Genomic DNA, 14,585 nt, shown 5'->3' with positions numbered 1-14,585 from the left:
CCATTATGGAGAATAAGAAATGGAATCAAGATAAGATTGCTTGTTGAGAATGATAAATATATAATTTTTAGTATAAAATTTGCTAATTCATATATCAAGTCCACGTGTTTAAAAATACATGTAATTATACGCCATATCTATCAGTGACCTAAGACTAGACTCCACATTTTTTAATGTTCTCAGAATTCCTCTCCAAATTTTAATTAGTGTTAATATTAATGTTATATAAATATATATATATATATCCAATGTATATTTGTATGTTATACAAACACACATACACACACATATATGTACATACACTCACAGTCTCCTTAATGCCAACATATTAGCTGTTGAAGTTGTATCTGTTTTCAGCCTCGTAGAACCAAGGCTACCTTTGACTCCCTGCAAAGACTTACCTTCTGAACTTTTGTAAAATCCCATCCTGTTCTCTCTTTTTGATCCATGACTGGAGATCAGGCTGGGAGCTCAGCAAATACTTTCATACAAAGGGCAAAGAGAATTTCTGATTTTTTTCAGTGCATTACATTCAATTACAAAATAACACACACACACACATCTATATATTATAAATTTACCTGTTTATAAATTTATATACATAAAGTTAAGTATTAGAACAGACACTTATGTGAAATGAGGCAGATTGTGAAATTGAGACAAAGAAGAAATTCTTTTAGTTAATGAGAAGATCCATGCACTACTTGAAAATACAAAATTTAGACCTTTCTATCATCATCATTTTATTGTTTTCATAAACTAATAGTTCTCTAAGAACCCCTGTGTCTGTAGCCTTAATTCAATAAGTATAAAAGAGTTATACAAAAGCCAGACTTTGACGTCAAGATGTTTAAAAGATTGAAACGGTGGCCGCACAGACAAATCCTCCCATGTGTTCTTGACTCTGTTATGGTAGAGATGTCTGAATTTGATCAGAGGATGGGTTCATTAACACTTGTGATTCCTTCAGAATCTAAGTTTCTTTCTTTCTTTCTTTCAAATCTAAGTTTCTATATACATAAAGGATGGAGTCTACAAATTGAAAGTCAGGATAATATTATCATTCTTAATTGTTTGGAATATGATTGTCTAAATTACAGTGGTTAAGCACACCGAACAGATATATTTTCCTCTTCATTGTCATTATCATTTTCAAATACAGCCAAGTAACTCTTCTATTCATACCCTCTGAAAAAGAATGGATTGTTGGAAGAGAGACATTCCTTCATCTCTGCTCTGCACAAGTTCATGAATATCATGCATTATTATGCAGTAATATAATGCATAGGTTCTAGGATGAGAGAGAACTGGGTCTAGGAGGCCATCCTCAAGAGGTGGAATGGCACAATGATTGGTAACACAATCTCCAGAACCAGAAGGCCTGAGTCTGAATCCCAGTTTTCCCCACCAACTATCTCGCAGACCTTGAGTCTCTAGCCATTTGTCCTACCTACAAAATGGGAATAGTAATAGGATCCTCTTCCCAAATTTCTGCTGGAAGTGAAATATTTTATTATTTATAAAGTGCTTAGAACAGTGGCTGCCACATAACAGGTATACTATCTGTGCAATAAATATAAATCCTCATTCAAGTGACTCTAATCCAGGTAGATTGGGATCTCCAGTCCAGTCCTTCCACTTAAGTCACTCTGTGACCTTGGGCAGCACTTAACCCCTCTCTGCCCCATCTGTATAGGAGATTTAAAATAAGAACACTCACCTCACAGAGGGCTCATCAGAATTGAATGTGCTAAAACGTATGAAATAATAAGGCACAGCAGATGGTATAAAGACATATTAACTATCATTAAAAGTGACCTCTCAACTCACTCAGTTTTGCCTATTAACTCAATGCCTGCCACTTCTAAACTTTTCCAGATATCCTGCCTTCTGTCTTTCTTCCTATTAGACACTTGCAACTTTATGACCGCCAACACCACAACTGAACTAGGAAACTAAACTTTTCATAACCTCCAGCTAATGAGTGCCTCCTAAGATTTCCTTGTTGCTGAGAATGGCATCACTATCTTCCTCCAAACTCAACGCATTAGGCTATCCCTTGTTACACCAATGGCCTGCATTCATATGTATTCAATCCCACTTCACTCAACCTACAAAGCTTCATTTACACTCAACCCCTGCAGCCGCAGAAATCATTGTTTCTTTGTCGATTAAAATGCATTCCCAATTTCTTTTTCTGAATCCCTTCTCTCATATTCTAGTCTTGTTATTTTTACAAAGTACATTAACATATGATTTCCCTCTTGAACAACCTTCACTGGCTATGACATTAAGTAGAGACTACTCAGCCTGACATCTGTCTTTCCACATGAGAATCTTTCTAACCTCAACATTCCCTGTGATCCTTGAATATATTCTGTGCTTTGCTGTCTTCTTCTAGTCTTCTGATGGTTGCCTTCGCTGCAAATTGGCCATCTCCCTCAGTCAAAATCCCCTCTATATGAGGGGACCCATTTTTTAAAAGATTTTGTTTATTTATTCATGAGACACACACACACACACACACACACACATACACACACACACACACACAGGCAGAGACACGGGCAGAGGGAGAAGCAGGCTCCATGTAGGGAGCCTGATGTGAGACTTGATCCCAGATCTCCAGGATCAGGCCCTGGGCCGAAGGCGGCACTAGCTAAACTGCTGAGCCACCTGGGCTGCCCTAGGGGACCCATTTTAAATTAGGCTTCCTTTTTTTTTTTTTTTTTTTAATGAAAATGTACCATTTATTAAGGGACATGTGAGAAAATAAAACTCATTGTGCTCTAAAATTGTACAAGTTATAAAAATTATTTTTTAAAAAATTAATGTTCTAATAGCTGTGAAGTTTCAGTGGTAAGTTTTGAATAATTCTTCCTTCCCTTCCCTTTCACAAATAAGATACAGGTACACTCAGCTCATCACAGAATCCCGAGGCCCCTAACTCGTTATCTGATTCTGCTTCCCAGTCTTTGTCCTCAGGCTTAGGAATTTGGCTTAGAGTCTGTGCTGTCCAGCTCAGGCCTGCCTCTAAGGCAACAAATACCAAATTATTCACTTTAGCAGCTTGAACTGTTTATCCTTCAACTGAAGTGGGGTATCTGCACTGATAGGACCCTAAAAACTGACAAAAGGAAAAATATCACATTCCTTATTCTTGTGCAAACTTAACAAAAAATTGAACCATCTCTATTTGATACCAAACTTGGGTATAGCTGTTGTACATCAATATTTCTTGACTTTTTCCACATCTCACCTAAAGTATATTTCCTCAGGTAAACCTTCCAAGGAAAAAAATATAAATAAAAAATAAATTAGACTTCCTTCATAAACTATTTTCCTGACTGTCCCTCCGCCCCCCCCCCCCCCAAGGAAATTACTCCTTAAAATTCCATTGGCACATGTTGATACATCTTTTATGGTAATGACTATACCTTTTTAGAGAGTCAAGTATTTGTTTTATCAAAACCACCACTCACGTAATCAATGCTCAAGTTATAAAATAAATGGACTGTAAATATGCTGTTTCTTTGTATTCTGAGCAGTGACAGTCGCAGTACATTCGTTATTCCTAGTTCAGTAAATTTTTGTTGCCATTAAGCTGCTTGCACAGAGACTGCATCTCTATAGCAACTGCCCTAGGCTTGTAGTTGCCCTTCTTGTGCCTTCCATGAGCCGGAGCGATTGACATGTGACTCGTTTCTTACCAGCTTTTATCTCTTGTATCTACGTTATGCTGGCTCAGAATACAGAATTTGGAAAAGAGAAGAAGCTAAGGTTTTTATTCTACCCATATTTCTTTCCCCAAGGATAAAAGTGGATCGAGAGAATAAGTGTCTTAGTTCTAAATGTGCTATAATCTACAAAAATAAAATCTATATTTCTTGTGTACAAGAACCTGGCATTATTTTATTTTTATAAACGTCATCCATAGATATTAGCAGATTCTTGCTACACAATGAAAATAAAACTATTATTTGATTCTTCTAAAAACTCTAACCTCATTTTAAAAATATAGTTATTATTTTAAATTATCATATACTCATTTATACCTTTTCTTTATTCATAACTGCTGAGTAGTTTAAGACCATGGTTATTTAATTCAGTATTTGAGTTAACTTATATTTAAATAGTTCCCTTTTTTAGCTGCCTTATTTATTTCTTTTAAGTTTTTATTTATTTGAAAGAGAGAGCAAGCACAGCAGGGAGAAGGGGCAGAGGGAGATGGAGAAGCAGACTCCCCACTGAGCGGGGAGCCTGACCTGGGGCTTGATCCCAAGACCCTGGGATTATGACCCGAGCCAAAGGCAGACAACTGACTGAGCTGCCCAGGCACCCCTATATTTCAATACCTCTAAATTTATCAGGTTGAAATTTTAATAATTCACTGCTCCGGACCAAGTGGATGCTCCAGTCCACATTTAAGTGACACTGCCAAGGGCAGGAGTAAAGGATGCTCAAATTGAGGAAATCATAAATGCTCTGAACTAGGATCTTGAATGAAGTGAAGCCAGTTTGTAACCACCATACCTAAGATCCAGCTGTAGAGAGTAAGCTGTGGACAGAGCTGGAGTGGTTCTTGCCTGATTTAAACTCCGCTCCATCCTTACAAGAAAAAAAAAAAAAAAAAGAAAGAAAGAAAGAAAGCTCTTTTGGGGTCTCTGTCTTTACTTTGAAATCCTAATGTGACTTTTTTCCCAAGGTTGTTAATTAAAAAATACTATTTTAAATAAATAGTTTTTAAATATTCACTGTAAAAGAAATGCTAGTAATTTTATTTCTTTTCCCCATTTTGTTCTTTTATATAATAGCATCTCTTCCTAAAGGTCACATTTCTTTTTTATTAGAGAAAATTTGCATACTGACCTATTTTACCCCTTTTCTATTTATTAGTGAGCAGCTGGTATGCAAAATCTGAATAAATGATAGAAAACCAACCCTCTTTCAGATCATTATGAATGCTAAAAAGTTGATGTGAATATTTAAAGATCATTTAATTATATTGTGTTAAAATTATCTCAGACTTAAAATTTCTTCCACATTATTCCATATGTGCCTGTACACAAAACACCAAGAAATTTTATATGTAATGTACCATTAGAATCATTGTTTATGTATTTGAGCTTTGGTTCAACTTTTAATGACTTTTAATTGCCTCTACAATTGTCAGAAGACAAAAATCTAATCAGTCTGCTAATAAAATATGTGGGAGGATATTTTTCTCAGAATCCACCTTGTGGATGTGAAGCTATTTACCTCAAACTTCCTAAATCCCAGGGATGCTGGTGGTTTGGGAAGGAAAGAAAAGCAAGTTTGGGAGAGGCACTGTCGGTCAGCCCTTCTTTCCATAGCCAGCCTTTACCAGCCTGCTGATCACACCCTGGCATGGAATCCATCTCCTCCCCACCTTCTCCCCACATCAGAGAAGTTGTCTTGTTTGTCAGGAAGTTCCTATTCATAGGGACACTAGATGCTGAGTTCATAGAGTAAGACATCCTGTGACTCAAAAATCTTTAAATACAAAATTTCCTCTTTGGGAAATCTGGAAAAGAGACTGTGGGTTGATGTGTCCTTTCTTTACTCTCTAGGAGAAGATTTGGAAGATGTATCAGCTTCAAAGAAAGCTAAAGGTGAGTTTGTGATTGTCAATGTATTTATAAGTTTTCTCTTAAGGCTATAATGTTTTGTCTGTTTTATTAAGCTATTCTTGATCTAGTTCTCAGCTTTTCCTAAGTAATGGTTAGATGGTAGGTCTATTTTTTTAAACAAATAGCTTTTTTTGCAGTATTTGGAAAAATAGATATATGTGAATATCTGTACATATTGAAGGCACTAGTTGGATGGACACTGGTTTATTTAAAAATAATTATTAGGGGCATCTGGGTGGCTCAGTGGTTGAGCATCTGCCTTTGCTCGGGACATGATCCTGGGGTCCTGGGATCAAATTCTGCATCAGGCTCCCCGCAGAGAGCCTGCTTCTCCCTCTGCCTGTGTCTCTGCCTCTCTCTGTGTCTCTCATGAATGAATAAATAAAATCTTTAAAAAAATAAAAGTAATTATTAGATGCATTTATTGTCCAAACTACTTACTAGAACAATATTTCAAAATTATCATTTCACCAAGAATTGTGGGGATGCTATTTGACAGGAAGAGGACCACATTAAGTGTTCAAAGATGAAATTGATATATTTTTTAAAGATGCTATTTATTTATTTATCTGAGAGAGAGAGAGCATGAGTGGGGTAGGGGTAGGGGTAGGAGGAGAGGGAGAAGCAGACTCAAGGCTCAATCCCAGGCCCTGAGATCAGGACCTAAGCCAAAGGCAGACTGAGCCACGCAGGCACTCCTGGCATATTTTTATTAAGAATATTTGAAATAATTTGCCTATACTGACAGAAATTACATAGAGGAAGGAAGGGAAAAAGGAATGGAAGGAGGATGGAAAGACAAACCTCAGAAAAATATGCCACAACCAGATGCATAATCTTGAGCAAGTATTTTCGGGACCAAATTTCCTTATCTGTATTGTAAGGGTTTCAACTAATTTGATGTGTGTGTGTGAGTGTGTGTGTTTTCTCTGAGGAGTTTTATGGCTCCATAGTTTGGCTTATTATATAATAAATATTTTCTATTCTACTTCTAAACTTTCCTGTATGCAATAGAGTTTTCCTAAAAATTGTTCTTGCCATGAAAATATAAGTACTATAGCAGGGCCCAGAATTAATTAATAGTGTAGAAAGTAGTGCTTTGAGAAAAGACACAAGGGAATGGACACCTGAGTCTTATGAAATGATTTACATTTTCCCTAAGATATGTTTTGAATACTGAACTTTTAGATATTTTTTAAAACTTGGATTATTAAAAACAACAACTCTTAATGTGTTTTCAACTTCTAGATCTTTGCTTCTCAAACTATTTTATACATAAATATTCTGACATTCTTAAAATGGAATAAATCTGGGTTGGAGCCTAAGAACTACCTTTATGTCAGTCTCCAGGTAATAGTGAAACTCTTGGTATTTGGATCACACTTTGAGAAAAAGGTCCTTGAGCTCATTCAGATTTTGATGAAGTTTAAAACCTAACTTTTGATGAAAGACACACACACACACATCTTTCTAACATTTCAGAGTTTTATAGGAAACCCCCCCCCAAAAAGCCCAAATATGAATACCAGACAAGAACTTCTAACTTGGAGAAAGGGTTCACATACATAGCTTCAATTTCTCCATCACTAGATAACTGCCTGGTGCCCATTCACTACAGCAGAGAAGCCCTTGAGCCAGATGAGAAAAGGGAAGGATACAGGACACCATTCTGTGATATTCTTTCATGGCAATGGTGGTCACAAAAAAGCTGCAGTTCCTAAAAAATGTAGAATGATTTTGACTGAAATATCATCATTTAGCCAACTTACCCTTACCATATTACAACTCTGAACATCAAAGACCTCTTCTAAGAAAAGAATGTGTGTCATCTAGTTCTCATCCACTAACATCCAATACATCAGGACCAGTTTTCCTGTTTTAACAACTGCCTGTCAAATGCCACATTCTTTTCTTCAACTGATTCTTCTTTCCTTTAAAATAGTGAGAGATTGAGGAGAATCTGAATAAGAACCTAGCATATATTAAAAGAACCTAGCATTCACTCTTGTTTCTTTCATACTGCGCACCTCTTTAGACATTTTCATCTCCCTCCATATTTGTATGATAGCTGGGAATGTACAGATTATTTACTTTCATATTTTTGTATCCATTAGAAGAAGCTGAAGATGTGTCTCCCACAAAGAGGCAAAAAAGTAAGTTCGTTATTACATTAAAATGATAAAGTCATTCTATATTAAGATGGTAAGTGTAAATTGACACTTTAAGACTCTTAAGAAGACCCATATTAGAAGAAGAAGATTTCTAGCCTGGACGTGAAGAATAACATTAAAGTAGGTCATTTCTATTTCTAAAAGAAGTTCATCATTTTTTGCATCAGGCAAGAGGCACGTATTTGGAAGAATTAAAAGTAATGACTGAAGTGGCATTTGTTGCAAACCATTCTGCACAACTCTGATCCTGAACACCCTCACTGAACCCGCGCTTAAATGTGTGTCACTGCCTGCTATAAGAATAAGACAGCTGAAGTGACATGCTAAACTTTTTAATATGAAAATGAAAAAAATGTAGAATTCTAGGACTCAGCAATTCAATTGCTTAGAAACTCACTGCTAAGATTGAAAGTTCTTTTTGGTTTTTCTAGATATATGGCAGGGGCTCAATATTCAATCCTTGGGATTGTTGATTTCAAATGCAATCAACATTCAGGTGCAGCTACAAAATTCAATATCCAAGATTCTCATTATTCTGGTACTTCCAAATTAGACATTTTTCTTCAAATGGTGAAGCAATACATTTTGCATCCACATTTGCATTAAAGTCATTGCTGGACAGACGAAAGGAAGCAATGTTTGAAATAAGTATGACAGAGATTTGTTTCACATAATGGGTTTTTTGTTTTTGTTTTTGTTTTTTTTTTTTTAACTTGAGAAGGAGAGAGAGCACAGGCATTGGGGGAGGTAGGGCCAGAGGAAGAGGATGAAATAGGCTCCCCACTGAGCAGGGAGCCCTATGCAGGTTGGATTTTAGGACCCTTGGGATCATGATGGGAGTTGAAGGTAGACACTTAATCAACTGAGCCACCCAGGCACCCCTCACATCATGATTTTATTTTATTTTTTTTTAAGATTTAATTTATTTATTCATGACAGACTCACAGAGAGAGAGAGAGAGAGAGAGAGAGAGAGAGAGAGAGGCAAAGACACAGGCAGAGGGAGAAGCAGGCTCCATGCAGGAAGCCTGACATGGGACTCCATCCTGGGTCTCCAGGATCACACCCCGGGTTGAAGGCGAAGGCGACACTAACCCGCTGGGCCACCGGGGCTGCCCACATCATGATTTTAAAGTAAAGAATACATATTTATCTGAGGAAATGACATCAATAATGTTCTCCAAATTCTAAATGTTTCTTTAATGTATTTCTGAAGGAAATTACTAAAATGCGTACTATAATAGCAAATGCCTCCTACTCTGCATTAATACTTCATTCATTGAACAAATATTAAGTGCCTACTATGTTCCAAGCTCTGCCTTAGATGCTGGGGCCATTGCACCAGAGGAGAGATAGTCATTAGAAGCCTTCATACCCATAGCATCAGCTTGTGATAAATATGGGGAAATAAGCAGTCTTAATACTTCTCAATATTATCGCAAAATCTTATAAAATCAAACTGGGTATATTTCTGATTTAAATAGTAGTTTACTAATTGTTCATCTACTGGTAAAAATTTGTGGCTATGTCACAGAAACAGCTGAAGCCTTTTATTCTATAAATTAATATTAAAACATAATTTAAGGGATAAATACATTTTTTTATTCTCATGAATAAATATATCTTTTTTAAAAACCCAAAAAATATAATTAAAAAAATCACACAGAAGGATAGGTGGATTGCATCGATGTCAAGTTCCTGTTTAGAATATTGTACTATAGTTTTGCAAAGTTGTCACCATTGTGGGGAAACCCCGGTGAAGGAGATAGAGAAATCTCTCTGTATCATTTCCTACAACTGTGTGCAACTTTAGACTAATCTCAAAATAAAAAGTCTAAGTAAAAATAAATGAATGAATAAATCAATTCAATATTTTTAGTAAAACAGTTGCCAAATATTTACGTTCAATTGGGAGATTTACTATAGAAAAACAATATTTCCTATTCTCATCTTACTATGGAGTGGTTCTATAGTCGGATATTCCTGAGTCTTTTATATAAGAGCTAAAATTTGCAGCTATAATGATATTTTCATTAATAGCCCTATTGACATCAATTAAGTGTCAGAACTGTGCCCATGTGTGGTAAGTTCAGTTAGAAGGTAGCCTGCCTCAGCTGGACTCCCACTTTTAGCACCGGTGCTGCCATTGCTTATATGCAGCCAACTTTATTGCCATCCCCATTAGTAGCACTGAACAACCTTGGGGGTGGAAGAGGTTGTGTTACTGCCTCTCTCTGAAGCTGGAACAAAATAATAATAATAACAAGAAGAAGAATAAGAACAGTGATCCTGGGGCAGCCCCGGTGGCTCAGTGTTTTAGCGCCTGCCTTCGTCCCAGGGCCTGATGCTGGAGACCCAGGATGGAGTCCCACATTGGGCTCCTTGCTTGGAGGCTGCTTCTCCCTCTGCCTGTGTCTCTGCCTCTCTTTGTGTCTCTCTCTCTGTGTCTCTCATGAATAAATTAAAAAATCTTAAAAAAAAAAAAGAACAATGATTCTGTATGAGATGAAGTAGAAAGAACTAAGTTCATAATTTCCCTCATTGCTTCCTTCTGTTGCTTTGCTTTGTTTTTATGCTACTTCATAAGCCCCTTACACTCATATGGATTTGGCCAGCTTCACCATAGTCCACATGGCAGTCGCTTCAATGGTCCTTCTCTTTCCTGGCCATCAGCAAAAAGTGGCTCATTAACAGATGGCAAATAAATGAAATGGAAAACACTGAAGAGTCAGTGGGTGCCCGTGATGGTTTGAAGAAGCCAAAGTCACCATCTCTGAACAAATCTGCAACCAGGAGCATGGGGGGCATTGGCAGTGCAAGCTCCTACCTGCTGCACTACAGCCCTTGCTTGTCTTTAAGGTCTTTCTGTGTTGCTTTCCGCTCCGCCGGCAGAGCTGCTACCTGGAAGCGTTGCCATAAAAAGTAACTGTGCCATTTGAGGAGAGCCTCCAGAGTAAAGGCATGTGGAAAACCTCAACTCTAGGAACCACAAGGCTCTCTGTGCTTTTATTAAAACGCTCAAAGAAAAAAAATCAGTTACTTGGCATATTGATAAGCTCATGTTTTAGCATCTGTTACCACATAACAATTTTCTGAGTGCTGCGCACACCAACAGATTCCTGTAACGTTGGTGCTTTGACTTTCTATGTCAGATCATTTTTATTATCATTTATTAAGGGCTTATTAGGTGCCAGGAAAGATTTCAAGTGCTTCGCATACACTTACTGATTTACTTTCCACAACACTTCTAGGAAGCTTTTGCTATAGTGTTTTGACTTTACATGTGAGGAATCCAAGACACAATATGGTTGATTCCCTGGCTAGTTATTGTCAAGTCTCTGTGGCTGAAGATCCCATGTTCACCGACACTGTACACTGTACTATCAGGCCATGTTTCACCTTTGTTCCTGCTCGCATTCTACTTGTTTTAACAGATTATCATGCTCTGTTCCCTAGGCCCCATCAGTTTCTTCCAGTGTGTCTACTTGGATGGATACAATGGCTACGGATTTCAGTTTCCTGTCACTCCCGCATACCGTCCTGGAGAGAGCTCTGGCCAACCAAGTTCTCCAGGACAGAAGCAACAAGGACAATAGACCCTCTACGCACAGCCCTTCCAAGTGCTTTAAGACTTTGAAAATAGGACCTTCTGTTTGTCTGCAGTGACATAGGCAACTGAAATCATGAATCCGGGGAGTGTCTCTGAAACTGTTTTACTCTTCTTGAATGATAAGCAAACACGTTGAAAGATCTGGCACTCAAGAATCTGTTATTTGTGTTTGTTGCTAGTGTGGATGCTTATATATTTTTTTTTATTTCTACTCACTGTAGGTTTGCTCACAAGTTAAAGTTTACTTAATGATCTTTTAAACATACTTGATGCAATTACAAAATGGAATTCCTGATTTCAGTGCGATATGGTTTTAAGTGACAACACAGATGTTTTCAGTTCAAAAGAGTGCAGGAGCTTATACGAAAGCTGCTCTTTATCATGTAGATCTTTGAACGCAATCTGACCACTAAGATGATGTTAATAGTTTAATTTTATTTATGTCTCTTCCTATTTTAGTTACAGTAATGCTCTAAGAATGGGTAGTAGTTGACACATATAGGGCTGTAAGTTCCTTGTGATGCTCTTTCACTTAGAATTCAAAATATCTCTGAACTTTGGACATGGTAAGATGGAGTAGAAATATTTGAAGTTTGATAAATCTTATTTCAAAGATTTATCTTGAATTACAATTAGGACATTGTCTCCAGTAGAAATAAACCATCCAGTTAGGCAGGTCTGGTGAAAGTGTTTTTTTAAAAATAAAAGCAAATGAGATGTAGTATTTTCAGATTTCTCCAGACTATGCCCTAATAAAAATGTCACCTGGGTGAAATTTTAGATCAGTCACTAAATATGGGTGACAGGCACAAACGTATTTCACTTCACTTTAATAGGATTATCCTATGCAGTTAAATATGTTTACTTTCTCAAAAAATACATATATAAATATAGAAGTTAATGTCATCAAAATTGAAGAAATGCATTTTAACCATAAATGCTTCATGAGATGTCTTACTTGTTTTTGCAGTAAGTGGTAATCAGTGCCAAGGAAATAAGTGACTATCTTTAAGTTACTTGATAATGCATCACTGGGAATGACTATTATGGTTTTGTCACCTTTTTGTCTCCCAGTGATACGAACACTTGTGTTCTTTACCACATTTTTCTATCAACATTAAAGTCATGCCACTGTGACCTTTATCATGTTTACAGTTGCAACTCAACTTATGACAAATAAGCTCAGGAAATAAGTTCTCCTTTTTTGGCATTCTAATTACCCTCTGGTGGGGTAGCCAGAGCCAATACTAGCCAAGTGACTTATTTTCAAGGACTGTAACTATGTAAGTTCTTTAAGTCCTAGTTAGGTCACTATTTTACTAAAATATCACTAGGCTAGGGCATCAGTTACACATTCAGTATCAATAATGGATTTTCAGTGACTTTGGCAAAAAGAGTTGGTCTCAGGCACATGCTAGTGGATCTAACTCACGCCACAAAAGCCAATGTTTTAATGAACCAAGATTAACGACACTCTTTTGGGGGGACCTGGAGTATGTACCTTCAGGACTGACCACATGGTATAATCTTGCAAAGCCCCTTTCATGTAGCAATGGAAACTTTTGGGTAGGACTGTAGATAAACTTTATTACTCAACTGTTCCTACAGTTTGTCCAATTTAATGAAGAAGGGAATGGAGAGAAAATATGACAATTGTTTAGATTTCATAGAATGGTTTATCCATTCTTTCATTCAATGGCTATTGAGTACTTACTCTACTTACTCTTTCTAGGGCACTATGTTAAGCACTGGACTACATAAGAAAATTATTAGAGATAAATTCTATTCCCAGTGCTGTCCTGACACAACATGTGGCCTTGGAAAATTTCCTAAATGCACTATGATTGTTTCCCTATGTGTGAAATAGGGATCAAGACAAACAACCTGATACCTCACAGATGTACTGTGGACAATGACAATATATCTTAATACAAATATGACGTCAAAATAAATTTCTGAAATAATACTTTTGGATGCGGCACTAATTTTTCCTGAGTGCTTTTCTACATTATATCATTGTTTCTTTCACTGTCATTATAAAAACCAATAAGAAGTAAAAAAGGACAATTTATTGTAACTGGAATTTAAACAAACAAGATGTAAACAACATTAATAATGATTATTAAAGGTATATCTGCTTAAAGTTACAATGATGATAGCACTTGAAAAATGACGAAACTCATCTGTTTGAATGGTTTCATTAAATAAAGTATTTCTAGCCCTTTCAAGTTTGTGTTTTACATTAAAAAGGAAAAGATAAATGGTTCAGTTAAAAGTTTTTGTCTTTAATAGGGCACTCACAATTCATGTCATATTGGTCAAAAGTATGTGATATTTAATAATTGTCCTAGTTCTCCATTTTGTCCAATTGGTATGAGGTACCTATCCCAACCATCCACTCTTCCCCAAACTTCTCTTCCTCTTTATAGATGAAGGTCTATAGAAAATTAATAACTACCTAAGGTTTTTATTTATGTTTAGTTTTCATAAAGTCTGAAAAATCATCATTCAAAAGGGACAGGTCTTTTTCAGAATAATTCCCATGGAAAGTGCCTGCATATTAAATCATCCTGGTATATCCATGTAAAAACTCCTCTAGAAATTTTTGGAAACTGAAACTATATTTTTTTATGTTACTTTACTGGAGAAAGGCAAAGAGAATAACGAATGTTATTGCTGATAGAAAACTCAGGGACCAGGGATCCCTGGGTGGTGCAGTGGTTTAGCGCCTACCTTTGGCCTAGGGTGCGATCCTGGAGACCTGGGATCAAATCCCATGTCAGGCTCCGGGTGCATGGAGCCTGCTTCTCCCTCTGCCTGTGTCTCTGCCTCTCTCTCTCTCTCTCTCTCTCTCTCTCTCTCTCTCTCTGTGACTATCATAAATAAATAAAAAATTAAAAAAAAAAGAATCCAACCAATCCAAGAGTCTTAAAAAAAAAAAAAAGAAAAGAAAACTCAGGGACCATCTAGCTCAACTGGCACATAGAGAAAAATAAACCTAATCCCTAGAGAAATGCATAAATTTGCTCAAAGTCACGGACTGCTTCAAAGCCTGGCCTAGAACCTTAGTCTGCTAGTTCCTAACTGTTCTTAACTACATCCTCAGTGTGTTATTGTAAAACTTAGCTAATTTACCCAGCATCTCAAAATCCAT

At 36.8% G+C, this 14,585-nt stretch overlaps 1 protein-coding gene across 6 annotated transcripts in view; it reads left to right on the top strand.

The window, feature by feature from the left end:
• The window catches only part of TRDN (triadin), a 368,093-nt gene extending 354,696 nt beyond the window's left edge, over window positions 1-13,397 (top strand). For 5 of the 6 annotated variants that reach the window (XM_055310519.1, XM_055310523.1, XM_055310520.1 and 2 more), the window contains 3 exons: window positions 5,592-5,633; window positions 7,766-7,804; window positions 11,278-13,397. In XM_055310519.1, coding sequence (XP_055166494.1) covers window positions 5,592-5,633; window positions 7,766-7,804; window positions 11,278-11,417 — 221 coding nt within the window. In that variant the 3' untranslated portion in view covers window positions 11,418-13,397. The remainder of the gene's footprint in view (window positions 1-5,591; window positions 5,634-7,765; window positions 7,805-11,277) is intronic. The other variant, XM_055310522.1, reaches the window with a different exon arrangement.
• Window positions 13,398-14,585: the final 1,188 nt, after the last annotated feature.

Source organism: Nyctereutes procyonoides, unplaced genomic scaffold (genome assembly GCF_905146905.1).
Source record: "Nyctereutes procyonoides isolate TBG_1078 unplaced genomic scaffold, NYPRO_anot_genome, whole genome shotgun sequence".
NCBI lineage: Eukaryota > Metazoa > Chordata > Mammalia > Carnivora > Canidae > Nyctereutes > Nyctereutes procyonoides.
Note: the sequence above shows the minus strand (reverse complement) of the source record. Positions and strands in the feature narration are given on the sequence as shown.